Here is a 14,843-nt window from a genome sequence, read left to right on the forward strand (position 1 = left end):
AATAAAATATAATATTGAATATTATTCTAGAAAGAGTGAAGTATTTTTTCTCTAAAACAAATGATAATATTATATTGTATTTATTGTTTATCCATCATTTTGAAATTCATTAGACATGTGCTTTTCTTTTGCCCTAGGAATGCTGCTTGACAAATGGTCTTTTAAAGCCAATTTTAAAAAATTTTCAGTTTTTCATTTCAGTGTATAATACATGGTAGGGGTTATTTACCAGAAATTCTGCTAGTAAATTTTATACAATAACTATTTTGAATATTTCATGTATATTCTTTAAAAAGTACTAGATTTGGAGCTCTGCAGAGACAGGAAACTTCCCACTTTACTTAATGCAATACCCTCAGCACCTGGAAAAGTATTTGTTTTGACAGAAATTTTGCAATGATAGAATATAAGACAAAATATTCTGAACAGGGACAGTCACAAATCAGAGCACATTTCTTCTACATATATGAAAATGAAGATTTGTGGAAATATAAGATGAAACCAAGTGAAATTCCTGATTTTACCTACCAGAAACTGAGAAGTGAGCCAGAAGACCAATGGTCACCCCCATCGCGGTCAGTGATAAGACGACAAGAAGGGTAATCATCCATGGCTTCAGAGCTCGGTTTTGGGGGACAAATCCTACTGTCCTGTAAAAAACAGAGCTCTTTGGTTACTCTCACATTTTAATAGTTACAGATTTTTCATTTTCCTTGGATAAACTCTGGTTCTAACTTGACTTTCACAGTTTTTATATTTGTCTCCCATTTTGGTTGAGGTCATCTTCACCTGAAAAGAGGCATTACAAAGATTGGAATCTTGGGATGGTGTTGTTTGCTCCTGTTCCTCTTTCTATGACTACTTGGTGACCTGTCTTTGGTGGTCGGGCCTGGTTGCCCTTAGCAGCACACCCCAAAGAAGCACATTTGCTTGAGAAAGGACTCTTCCTCTCTTTCCCAGTGCTTTTTCACAGAGTGATTTCAAATGTATTCTATTAATTACTTTGTTTTAAATCTTTATTGTGAAAAGTTGCAGACACAGAAAATGAGAATAATATTAACACCATATGTTCATCCCATCATTACATTTGCTGTATTAGTTCATTCGTTTTTTTACTGCTGTATCATAATGTGAAATAAGATACCATGCCTTTTAAAAATCAGTTTAAGATATATCAACATAACAGTACATCATTGTCACTCCTAAAAATTAGTAATTTTCCATTATCTTCTAGTACCAAGTCTATCTTTAAATTTGCTTTATGCTCCTCATTATTTTTACAGTTGGTTTGTACAAACCATAGTCAAAGACTATGTCTTTTAAGACTGTTTTAATGTAAAAGAATACTGATTCCTTTAACATTTTAAAATGACATTTGCTTGTTAAAGAAACCAAACTAGCAGTCCTTCTGAACACCTCTCCTTCTGGACTCAGATGAATGCTTTCCTGTGGTGTCACTTAACTTGTTCTTCAATCTCCTTTATTTCCTGCAAGCTAAAATCTAGAGGAAAGGCTTTGAACACATTGGTTAAATTCATTTGTTAAGAAAACTTCAAATGTGTGCTTTATACTTTATATGGCATCCTATTAGGAGATGAGGAAATGTTTACAATTCTGGAGGAAAAAACAAGTTTGCTTTTCTTTTTTTAGCATCTTTGTGACCATCACGCTGTATCATGTGTTTGTTTGAATATTCTCCTACAGACAAATGGAACTTTTTAATGGGCTAGATTAGTCTTATCATTTACCACTAAAACCTAATGAAGTTCTTGGTACTGAATACAAACTTTATAAATCTATGAGAGTCAAGCAGGTATTGTATCAACATTTCATATGATATAACAGAGGCTGAGAGAGAAGAAGCCTGCTTTGTTAAGAGTCAAGTGGCTTGGGAGGGCTCAGGTCATCTAACTCTGCTTCTCCATCTCTATAATTTGCAGCTATATTAAAGTTTTTTACACACCTATTAGTTCATCACTTAATTTGTGTATATTGATAACAAAAACTATTTGGGAGCAAGATATTTCTTTTCAATATTTGATTCACAAGACACTGCAATGCTTTGGGCTAAATGAAATTTTAATAAATATTGGTTGATTTATAATAAAGATTTTTTAAAAAGTATAAAACTTACTGTCTTTCTTTGGGCATAAGTGATACATTTATCCAGTAAACCCAGTGGAACCTGAGAGGACTGAATTCTATTATGCATGGAAAATACTAACTATGTTAGCCCTAATTGATTAAAAGGAGAATCTGGAAAGCTGGATAACTTGTTTTGCAAGTAGGCCAGTGATGGACGAGATATTATATAATCAAATATAAAAACAAACAGAAGCCCCTGATGTGATGTTACTTAACCTTTTAAATGGCTTGAAAGCTAAATTCAGAAGTAAAACAAATCTTAGAGAGTGGTCAGCATAATTTAATCACTTTCCAAATGAGGACATATTCAAAAGATATAAAGAGATTTATCCCATATATGTAGTAGAACTTGTGGTCTTCTCAACTCATTTTCTAACTTTTAGAAGACAAAGTTCCTCTCAGAGTCAGATTGACTTTCTTTGTACTGTATCCTTTGATAATATTTATTGCCACTCATTCACCTATACTCAATTTTTGAACTCTTCATATTCTCAGAGATTCCTCTCAGTGTGGCACCAAGTCATTGGAAAACAATAAGAACCATGGGAAAAACGCTAGAACTCAAGAACATTTACAAGTTTTGAAGTCTATTTTGCAATCGTGTATAATTCATCTAAATAGAACAACTGGAATAAGTAGATGACAGGTTGAATTCAATGTGCCTAGACATAAAAAGTCACAAGTTTGCAGAGTGAACAATGGGGCCATAGGCAGAAGAAGGGCTCAATACCTGCTGATGCACTGCTCAGGCAGTTACCACCCCCACCCACCCAAGGGGGAGCTACAAGCACCTGGGAGAAATGGTGCCCAACAAACCGGGGTAAAAAGTTGTCATTTGGAGTGTTTTTCTGTCAGCAAGAACCACTGGACAATATAGTCCATGCATTGCACAACGTATCACAAGAGCAGCAGGAGGCATTATGAAATCTGCAGCTTTTTGATCCTATATGAATGAACTTTGAATCTACTCCCAACTTTTATAGACATAAGCAAATACATGAAATGTATCATCACACTGCCTTTCAGAATAAGCCATGTTAATCATTTGCCTAATATCACCTCAGATTTTTTTTTTTTTTTTTTTTTTTTTTTTTTTTTTGGTACCAGGGATCAAACTTGGGGACCTTGCACTTGCAAGACAGGTGGTGGAACCATTGAGTTAAATCCCCAGCCCTCACCTCAGATTTTAAAAGAAGTACCCTTAATAAAACCTTTTGGTATCTATTCTATGAAGAGAACTAAGGATAGTTTATTCAAGTAATAATCTTAGGAATACAAAAGAAACTCTTGGGAATTAAGTGGGAAAAGGACTAAAGGCAATCCCTGTCATGGCCAAACTGGTCCTCAGCATTTTAAGGAAAGAGGAAGTACAGATGATCCATATTCTTAGCAATGTAACCTCTAATCTCTATGAAATCCCACTTATTATGGCCATTACACATTCATTAAGTTTTATTATTTTATTTTTAGAAGGATGTATTTATAGAAAATATTATCTAAGGTGCTGTGAAAGAAAATTGGTAATAATGAGATAATTTTGGTGGTTTTACTTTCTGCAGTCTCGCAGACTAGTGGATACACATTTGAAGAATATGTAGAGCAGTATGAATTGTTAAGAGTGTGCATTGCAATGTTCAGGTCCTTGAGGATTTTCCTATAAATGAATCCAAAAATGAGTTAAGCAGAAACATTGTTGCATCCCCACCTCACAGAGATTTTCTCCTAGAAAGAAGCCTTCCCAGAAAGGCAGCCATTCTGGTTGCTCCACCTTTGATCATATATCCTGTATTATTTTATCTAAAACTTCAAAGTTTTCCTCTTCAGGATTGTTTTCCTGCTGTCTTATAAATATGTTATTATTATACAAATATAGATGTGTGACTACCATGAAAATGATCATTTATGGATCAGTCATGTTTGAATAAGTCTTCATAAAAACATAAAAAGTTTTTGAAGTTCAAAGTGTATATTCTCATATAAAAAGGAATTGTTACACAGCTTCCAGGACAACCTACAAGTCTACCTACCTCCTCACATAACTTTAAAAAGGTACTAGATGTATTCCAGGGAGGCAAGATGTGCAGAAAACTTTGCTCCTTTTTTCCTAGCCTGGGACTCACCCCTAAGGGGAAGGGGAAGTTCTAATGGAGCCAGATGCTCCTTTGTAAGAACTGTGGTTCCTCTGAGAAGCTGAGCCTTTTGTTGCAAGGAAAACAATCATTTTAATGTCTTCATGTCCCCTGATAAGTAAATATCTAGCTTTAAATTTGCATGCATTTTCATAAACTTAGGAGCCCTTCTTCTCCCTCTGGAGAAGATTCCATAATATTAACAGTGCTAATGTAGAAGGCAGGAGGGTTTTGAAGAGGGACAATCAGGTAAGATGAATAGCCATATGTGGGGAAGTCTGTAGACTGATGGATTTTACTTAATTCGATACTTTTTTCATTCTGCCAAATGAGCTCACTATATTTTAATTCTTGCTATCTATGTGCACACATATTTTCTCTCTCCCTGGTGAACAAGATCCTGAAGACAGTGACTAAGTCATACAGAGCTTTGGGGCATTTCTTAAGCAGTGATCCCAAGTAATAAAGGGTGGGACATTTTCCATATTTGAATAGGTTTGGTAATAAACAGTAAGTGGAGTTAAATAGTATCTTCAGTTCTGAAAATCGTAGAACCTTTAATGATCTCAGAGAGTAAAGATGGGCAGATTTTTCTGTCCTGGTTTTCTATGTACTATGGACCCTGAGAGAACACCAGAGTCTACATCTACCTCTTAGATACTTCAAAAAAACATTTACTGGGTTGTAGTGAAATAAAGTTTTTCAAATATCCTTTTGTTACCATCTCTCTCGATACTTTTTGGAATCTCACATTCCACAGAACAGTTTCAAAGATGTGTTCTCACCCCTGTGTTGCTCTGTGGAATACTTTTGTTGTTAAAAAGATTTAGAAAAAAAAGAAACTGAGGAAAGTTAGTATATTTCTTGGATATCCATTTCCCAGATATGAGTGACAGTGTGGGTAAGGTTCAGGGCAAAGAGAAATGCAACATTTGATGAAATATAGTTGTGCATCCAGAGCAAAGATAATTTTATGAAGAAAGTGATGAAGGCATTCAAACTGGGCCAAGTTCAGGGTCTCCAGGAAGGAAGATTAAGAACCCAGGAAAGAAAAGATTTTCAATTCCTCATCTCTCTAGGGAAATGCCTTTACCCTGATCCCAGTGATGAAAATTGGGTGAACTAGAAAAAAAAATAAGTGTGTCTGTGAGAAGCTTGAGGCTGGCAGAGGAGGGCATGAAGCAGAGGGGATGGAGGCTGCCTCTCCAGGATCCCCTGAGGATGCATGTTATCACCATGGAGGATCAGGCCCTGACAGGATGCAACTGCTTCTGCTTATCACCTCTGGCTGCTGGGCTGAATTTACCCACATTCTTGAAGACCTACCTTTCATCTAGCATCTACTAAACTCTTATCAGTGAAATTAACTTCAGGTTCCTACACCTTCTAGAGAACCCTGTCCTTAATCAGCGAAAGAGTCTTTTCTAGTGATATCCTAAGATGGTAAAGCATTTTGCTCTCTTTCACCTTGAGATCACAATAAAATGTAGAGTCATTGAACTTATACAATGGATTAGTGATAGAACACAATCACAAGTAGTTTAAACAAATGAGGAATGGTTGAACTGATTTCTAATTAGTATAAAATAGTACAGCACAAAGAAAAACCAAATCTCTCTGCCCAAGCTGAGTCCAAATTCCATCCCTGCCACTTGCTAGCTCTGCAATGTGAGGCAAGACACTGGCCTTTCTGTGTCATGGTCCCCCCATTTATAAAATGGAAGTAAAATTAATATTTATATCATAGGATTAAATACATTAATACATATAAAATGATTGGCATACAATAAAAAAATAAACAAATGATAGCTGTTATCAATATTTTTGTTTTTATTATTATTACACTCAATAGAAATCAGCCACGCTGAGAAAATTACTATTTCAGTATGATGATACATACTGTATCTAATTCTGGTACCAGTAAGATTTTGGATTTGAATGGCACCTTGGAATTACCCCAGAAAGGAGCTCAGATAGGTGTCAAGAAGTGTCCAGGATGTTTCTAGTGAAACATGAATTAACAACAACGTGGTGAGGAAGATAGTATCTGACAAGAACAAAAGAGGGAATAAAGGATTAACAAACAGAAATTGAACAAAATTGATCACAGAATGGTTCTACTTTTCTTTTTTTTAATTAATTTTATCAGTACAATTTAAATATACATAACGATCACCTTCATCAAAGGGACTTTGCACCTGCACATGGTATATCTTGATTCCTCTTTTTGTTCCAATCCCCACCCCCTCCCTTCAATTGTCTTTCCCTCCTTTTATTTACAAAGGCTTTGTTTCCATTTTGTTCTTTTCTTGTTTCTTTTTTTTCATTTCTCTGGCCCCCCCTTCATAGTTTCCTTCTCTTTTTGAACATTTTTTTCCTATTTCACATTATCTATTTTTGTCCTTATTTACCCTTTCAGATTCTCACACCAGAGAGATAATGTGATCTTTATACATGTGTTTAATTTATTTCACTTAAGAGTATGGTCTTGGGCCGGGGATTTAGCTCAGTGGTTTGGTGGCCTGCCTTGCAAGCGCAAGGACCCAAGTTCAATCCCTGGTACCAGAAAGAGTATGGTCTCAAGGTGCATCCATTGAACTATAAATGTCTCATTTATCTTTCTTTATTCTATTGTATAAAAACCCCCACATTTTAAATTCCATTTATAGGTTGATAGGCGTTTGGGTTTTTCCAAGGTTTAGCTATTCAAAACTGTGTTCCTATAGATATGGGTGCAAATATATCTTTGTGGTATGATACTTTTAATTCTCTTAGTAAGATAACCAGTAGGGGAATAGCTGGGTCAAATAGGGCTTCTAGTCCTATTTTTTTCAGGAATCTCAACATTGATAGCAGTTGCACCACTCTACACTCCCACTGTGGAGTAGGGTTTCTTTTTCCCCACAGCCCCACCAGCATTTGTTGTTGGTTGATTTCTTGATCTTAGCCATTCTTTCTGGGGGTGAGATGGAATCTGAGCATTGTTTTAATTTGCATCTCTGAGATGATAGTGATGTTGAACATTTCTCATTATATTTATTTGCCATTTGTACTTCTTCATCTGAGAAGTACATTAATCTCAAATGCCCACTTTTGAATTGGGTCATTAAATTTGAGGGGTCTGATCATTTTTCAATTTTTTTGTATGTTCTGAATATTAGTCCTTTATCTGAGGGACTACCTGCTAAAAGTTTTTTCTCACTCTATTGATTATCTCTTCAGTATATTGGTGATTTCTTTTCTGGTGCACAAACCTTTTAATTGGGTGAGACTCTATGTTGATTCTTTTCACTATTTCCCATGCAGTTTGGATTTTGTTCATGAAGTCCTTGTCTATCCCTATGTCCTCAAGAGCTCTACCTATTCTCTCTTCCAGCAGATTCAGTGTTCATTCCTGGAAGAAAGTATTACCCTGATATCGAAACCAGAGAAGGACACAACCAAAAAAGAAAACTACAGGACATGAAAAACTGAATAAGCACTAATACAGTTGCAGTGGGGGACCTAAATACCTGCTGTCATGAATAGACAGATCATCTAGACAAGAAAAATCAACAATGAGATCCTAGAACTGAACCAAGCTTTTGAACAAATGGACTTAACAGATGTTGATAGAGTGTTCCAGCCCACAAATCCAGACTTTACATTCTTTGCAGCTGCACACAGGTAATTCTCCAAAATAGACCACATATTAGTACATAGAACATGTTTAAGTAAATGCAAAGGAATTGAAGTTATCCCAAGTATATTATCAGAACATAGTAAAATTAAACTGGAGGTCAGTAACAAAAGAAACTGTAAGAACTTCACAAACATATAAATTGAAAAAAACTCCTGAGGAACCAATGGGTCACAGAGGAAATTAAAGAAGAAATAGATAGTTTTTACAAATAAATGATAATGTCATTGTAACATACAGGAATCTATGGGACACAATGAAAGCAGTCTTATGAGGTAAATACATAGTAGTGAATACTCATATTAGGAAAACAGAGTGAGCTCAAATAAACAACCTAAGGCTGAATATTAAGCTTCTAGAAAAAGAAGAGCAAGACAAACCCAAAGCTCATACAAGGGAGGAAATTATAAAGATCAGAGCAGAAATCAATGCAATGGAGACTAAGAGAATGGCAAAAAAATCAAAGAATTTAAGAGTTGTTTTTTCAAAAGAATAAATAAAATTGATAAACACTTAGCCAACCTTATCAAAATAAAGAAAAAACTCAAATCCATGAAATTAGGAATGAAAAAGGTAAAGTCACAACAAATCCAGCAGAAATCCAAAGGATCATCAATACCTACTTTGAGAACCTGTACTCATATAAAATGGAAAACACAGAAGAAATGGACAGAATTGTAGATAAATATGCATTATCAAAGTTGAATGAAGAAGATACAAAAATTCTAAATTGCAGTCAGTGAAATTGAAAATGTAATTAAAAATTTGCCAACAAAGAAAAGCCCAGGTCCTGATGGATTCACTGCTGAATTCTACAAAAATTTAGAGAACTACTGCCAATACTCTTTCAACTTTTCAATGAAATTGAAAGGGAAGCAATACTTCCAAATTCATTTCTGCAAGCAAATGTTACTTTGATTCCCAAACCAGGGAAAGACCCAAAAAAGAGAGCTACAGGCCAATCACCCTAATGAACATAAATGCAAAATTCCTCAATAACATATTGGCAAAGAGAATACAGAGAGTCATCAAGAAGATCACACACAAATGTTGGCAGGGTTGTGGGGAGAAAGGAACCCTTTGCCATTGTTGGTGGAAGTACAGACTGGTGCAAGCACTATGGGAATCAATATGGGAATACCTCCAAGAACTTGGACTGGAGGTTCCATTTGGCCCAGCCATCCCTCTGCTGGGTATCTTTCCAAAAGAAGTGAAAGAATCATACCACAGTGATATATGCACACCCATATTTATAGCGGCACAGTTTGTAATAGCTAAAACTTGGAAACAGCCCATTTGTCCATCCGCTGGAAACTGGGTAAAGAAGAAGTGGTTTTTCTATAAAATGGAATATTACTCAGCCACAAATAATGAGAAGTTAGAGTCATTCATAGGAAAATGGATACATATTGAGAATATACTCCTAAATGAAAAAATAAGTGACACATGTGTAAATACCGAATAGTTTCTCTGGTGTGAAAAACTAAAATAGTACATAAGATCCTAATGAGATAATTGACAATGTGAAATAGGAAGAAAAAGGCTAAAGTTGTAGGGGAAGTGGGAAGGGTAAGGGAAAGGTAATAAGGGAAAAGAAAAAAAAACAAGAGAAAATGAAAAAATGGAAATAAAGTGTTTGTAAATGGAGAGGGGAGGAGGGGGTGAAGGGAGGGCAAGGACAAGGGGAAAAAATGAGAACCAAGTCCTGTCATGTAAAAGTACAAGATCCCAATGATAAATATAGCTGTGCTGTATACCTAAAATGTACCAATAAACTCAATTAAAAAAAAAAGAAGAAGATCACACACCCTAAACAGGTCGGATTTATTCCAAGGATGCAAGATGTTTCAACATACATAAGTCAATAAATGTAATACACTATATTAACAGAGTGAAGGACAAAAACCATATGATCATCTCAATAGTTGCAGAACAAAGCATTTGATAAAATTCAATACCCATTCATGATAAAAACTCTGCAGAGGGCTGGGGATTTAGCTCAGTGGTTCAGTGGCCTGCTTTGCAAGTGTAAGGACCCAAGTTCAATCCCCAGTAACAACAACAACAACAACAACAACTAAAACCCTGTAGAAAATTGGAATAGATGGTCTATATCTCAACTTGATAAAGGCTACCTATGAAAAACCAACAGCCAGCATCATAGTAAATGGCCAAAAGCTGAAAGCCTTCATGCTAAAATCAGGAATAAGACAAGGATGCCTACTATAACCACTCCTGTTCAATACATTTCTGGAAACATTAGCTATAGCAATTAGACAAGAGAAAGAAAGTAAAGCAATAAGGATAGGAAAGGAAGAAGTTAAACTGTCATTATTTGTTGATGATAAGATACCCTACACTGAAGACCCAAAAACTCCACCAAAAGACTTCTAGACTTAATTGACACTTTTAGCAGAGTAGCTGGATACAAGGTCAATGCTTAAAAATCAATAGCCTTCTTGTACACAAATAATAGACTCACTGAGAGAAATTAGGGAAACAATTCCTTTCACAATAGCATAAAAAAACTGAAGTGTCTAGGAATCAATATAATGAAAGAAGCCAAAGACCTCTACACTGAAAACTACAACACTCTGAAAAAAGAGACCAAAGAGGATATAAGAAAATGGAAAAGTATCCCCTGATCCTAGGTAGGAAGAATTCACATCGTGAAAATGGCCATGCTACCAAAACTTCTATACAGATTCAATGCAGTTCTGATTGAAATTCCAATGGTATATTTCTCAGAACTTGAGAAAATAATCCAAAACTTCATTTGGAACTAGAAGAGACCTAGAATAGCAAGCAAGAGCAATTCTAGGCAACAGAGACATGGCAGGAGGTATCACAATCCCCAACTTGAAACTATACTACAAAGCCACTGTGATAAAAACAGCACGGAACTGGCAAAGAGACAGACCTGAGGATCAGTGGAACAGATTGTAAGATACAAAAATAACTCCAGATGTACTCAGCTACCTCATCTTTGCCAAAGGAGCCAATCATCCCCACTGGAGGAAAGATAGCCTCTTTAATAAAATGTGATGGAAAAACTGACTTTCAAGTTGCCAAAGATTAAAACTAGACCATTATCTTTCACCATGCACTAAACTAAAATCCAAGTGGATTAAAGATCTAAATATTAAAACAGAAACACTAAACTTGCTGGAAGACAAGTTAGGTAGAACTCTCAAAGACATTGGCATAGGAAAAGACTTTATGAACAGATCATCAGTAGCATGGCAACTAGCACAAAGAATCAACAACTGGGGTTTCATCTTGTTAAAAAGCTTCTGCACTGCAAAAGAATCCACCAAGAGAGCTAAGAGGAAACCTACAACGTGGAAAAAAAATTTTACAAGCTGCTCCTCAGACAAAGGACTATTACCTAGAATACATAACTAACTCAAAAAATCAGGTCCCCCGGATATAAAGACCCGATTCAAAAATGGGCATCTGAAATGAAGACATTTTTCAGACAAACAAGTAAAAGCAGCAAATAAATATATGAAAAAATGTTCCACATCAATGGATATTCAAGAGATGTAGATGAAAACAACACTGAGCTTCCACTTCACCCCAGAAAGAATGACTGCTATCAAGAAATCATCCAATAACAAATATTGGTGGGGTTGTGAGGCGAAAGGAACCCTTCTCCATTGTTGGTGGGAGTGCAGACTGGTGCAACCACTGTGGAAATCAATATGGAGATACCTCTAAGAACTAGGATTAGAGGTTCCATTTGACTTAGCTATCCCTCTGCTGGGTATCTTTCCAAAAGAATTAGAAGAATCATAGCACCATGATATATGCACACCCATGTTTATAGCGGCACAGTTTGTAATAGCAAAAACTTGGAAACAGCCCAATTGCCCATCAGTTGGAGACTGGATAAAGAATATGTGATTTTTCTATAAAATGGTGTACTTCTCAACCATAAAGAATGAGAAACTAGAGTCATTCACCAGAAAATGGATGCATATTGAGGCCGTACTCCTAAATGAAACAAATAAGACACATGTGTACATCCTGAATAGTTTCTCTGGTGTGAAAAACTAAAAGTGTAAATAAGATCCAAATGGTATATTTGACAATGTGAACTAGGAAGAAAAGGACTAAAGGTGTAGGTGAAGTGGGAAGGGTAGGGGAAAGGAGATAAGGGAAAAGAAAAGAATATGAGAAAATGAAAAAAATAGAAATAATGTCCTTGTAAATAAGGAATGGTGCAGGGGGTTAAGGGAGTAATAGGGGCATGAGGAAAAATAAGAACCAAGATATATCATGTAAAGGTATATGATCGAATGATAAATGTAACTAAAGTATACTTAAAAAGTAACAATAAACTTAATGAGAGAAAAAATAGATGTGATTTTTCTATGAAATGGAGTACTAATGAATCATAAGGAATGAGAAACTAGAGACATTTATAGCTAAGTGGATGCATATTGAGGCCATACTCCAGTGAAATTAATAGGACACACATGTGCAAATAGCAAATAGTTTCTCTGGTGTGATAAACTAAAAGTGTACGTAAGGGTCAAAATGTATAATTGATATTTTGTAACAGGAAGAAAAGTTCTAAGGTTATTGGGCTAATGGGAGGGGTAGGGGATGGTAAAAAGCGAAGAGTAAAAGTAGCAGAAAAGGAGAAAATGGAAATAAAGTCTTTATAAATAGGGAAGCATGGAGGGGGGAAGGGAAACTAGGGGAATGGGGAAACATAAGAACCAAGATATGTCATGTAAATATACAAGATCCCAATGATGTATGTAAATTTATTGTATATCTAACATGTAGCAATGAAAATATTTAAAAAAAGAAAACTACAGGCCAATCTCCCTAGTGAATCCAGATGCAAAAATCCTCAGTAAGATATTGACAAACAGAATGTAATGAATCATTAAGAAGATCATATACCATGACTCATAGGATTCATCCCAGGGGTGCAGAGACTGTTCAACACATGAAAAATCAATAAATGTAAAACACCCTATCAACAGAGCTAAAGAAAACAGTTATATGATCATCTCAATAGACACACACAGAAAAGCATTTGAAAAAGTCCAACACCCATGATAAAAAAAAACCTACAAAAAATTGGAATAGATGGCCTTTGCCTGAATCTGAAAAAATCCATCATTGACAACAAACCAAGAGCCAACATAATACTAAATGATTAAAAATTGAAAGCTTTCAACCTAAAATTAGGAACAAGATAAGGATATCCACTATCACCACTTCTATTCAACCTAGTTCTGGAAAATTAGCCAGATAAATTAGAAAAGAAAAAGAAATAAAGATAGGAAAGAAAGAAGTTAAATTATCATTATTTGCAGATGACATTATTCCCTACATAGAAGACCCCCAGAACTCTACCAAAAACCTGTCATTTCTGACAAACTGACAAAGAATTTGGGGAAAAACCATTGGAATCCAAAGCTATTGTCCTGTTTGCAGCCAGACCACCTTGATAATGGATCCGAGAGCCTTCAGTCAAATACCACTCAAATTTTGCTTATATTATTTGTGCATCACCAATGGGTCAATTTCCTGTCATTATCCAGGGTATTTCAGAGGCAGATCTATTAGTGTGTTTGGGATAAAAAGGTGTGGATAGATTCCACGTGAAATTCAGTCTGGGTCAATTTTCCTTCCTCCCTTGTAAATTAGGCCTGAATTATACCAGGCTTGTACAGAATAAATAACACATACATTCTTTATGGCTGAATAATATTCCATTTTATAGAAAAACCACATCTTTATTCAGTTTCCAACTGATGGGCAAATGGGCTGTTTCCAAGTTTTAGCTATTACAAACTGTGCTGCCATTAACATGGGTGCACATACATCGCTGTGATATGATTCTTTTACCAATAAACTCAATTAAAGCTGAAAGAAAAGAAAAGCAAATTTGACAGAAAAAATAACACAAAGTGATTTACATTTAGTACATGATATCTGTTATTACAATAATTACAAATATATCATCATATATCCTTATATAAGTATATAAGGAATTATATACTTATCTGATCATGAAGTCCTATACTCTTAGTTTCCATGTATGCTAGATGAGTCTGCCATTCTGCCCCTTGTATCTGCTAAATATTATTCACAATATATTAGACAATTAGAAAAGGGAAGCTCAATCAAGAAGAGGATGCTATAAATATGCCTTTAAATCTCAATGATAGCTAGGTGTATTATCTCACACTTGTAACCTCCGCACTCAGCAGGCTGAGGTAGTAGGGTTATAAGTTCAAGGCTCGCCTGCACTACATAATAAGACCTTATTTCAAAAACAAAACAAAACACACAGTTTGTAATAGCTAAAACTTCGAAACAGCCCATCTGCGCATCAATTGGAAACTGGATAAAGATGTGGTTTTCCTACAAAATGGAATACTACTCAGCATAAAGAATGAGAAAGTAGATTCATTCACAGTTAAATGGGTACATTTGGAGGATATACTTCTTAGTGAAATAAATAAGGCACACATATGCAAATACCGAATAGTATCTCTGGTGTGAAAAACTGAAATAGTACTCAAGATCCTAATGGGACACTTAGCAAATAGGAAAAAAAGGACCAAAGGTGTAGGGACAGTGAGAAGGATACAGAAGGGGGAACAAGGGAAAAGGAAAAAAATATGAGAAAATGTAAAAATGGAATTAAAGTGTTTGAAGGGGGGAGGGGAGGGTGAAGAGAGGGTGGGGACAAGGGGAAAAAATGAGAACCAAGACCTGGCATGTAAAGGTACAAGATCCCAGTAATGAATGTAACTGTACTGTCTACCTGGAATGTACCCATAAATTAAATAAAAAAACAAAACAAAACAAATATCAATGAAATGAACATGTATTTAAATGCAGTGACTAGAGAGAAACCT

General features: G+C 35.5%; 1 protein-coding gene across 1 annotated transcript in view; it reads right to left on the reverse strand.

Annotated features, from left to right (window-relative positions):
* The window catches only part of Tmprss11a (transmembrane serine protease 11A), an 83,632-nt gene that overhangs the window by 39,658 nt on the left and 29,131 nt on the right, over positions 1 to 14,843 (reverse strand). The window contains exon 3 of the mRNA XM_033758870.1: positions 529 to 667. Within this exon, the coding sequence (XP_033614761.1) occupies positions 529 to 667 (139 nt within the window). The remainder of the gene's footprint in view (positions 1 to 528; positions 668 to 14,843) is intronic.

Source organism: Fukomys damarensis, unplaced genomic scaffold, assembly GCF_012274545.1.
Source record: "Fukomys damarensis isolate Sample0158 unplaced genomic scaffold, DMR_v1.0_HiC HiC_scaffold_35, whole genome shotgun sequence".
In the NCBI taxonomy this organism is placed as follows: Eukaryota; Metazoa; Chordata; class Mammalia; order Rodentia; family Bathyergidae; genus Fukomys; species Fukomys damarensis.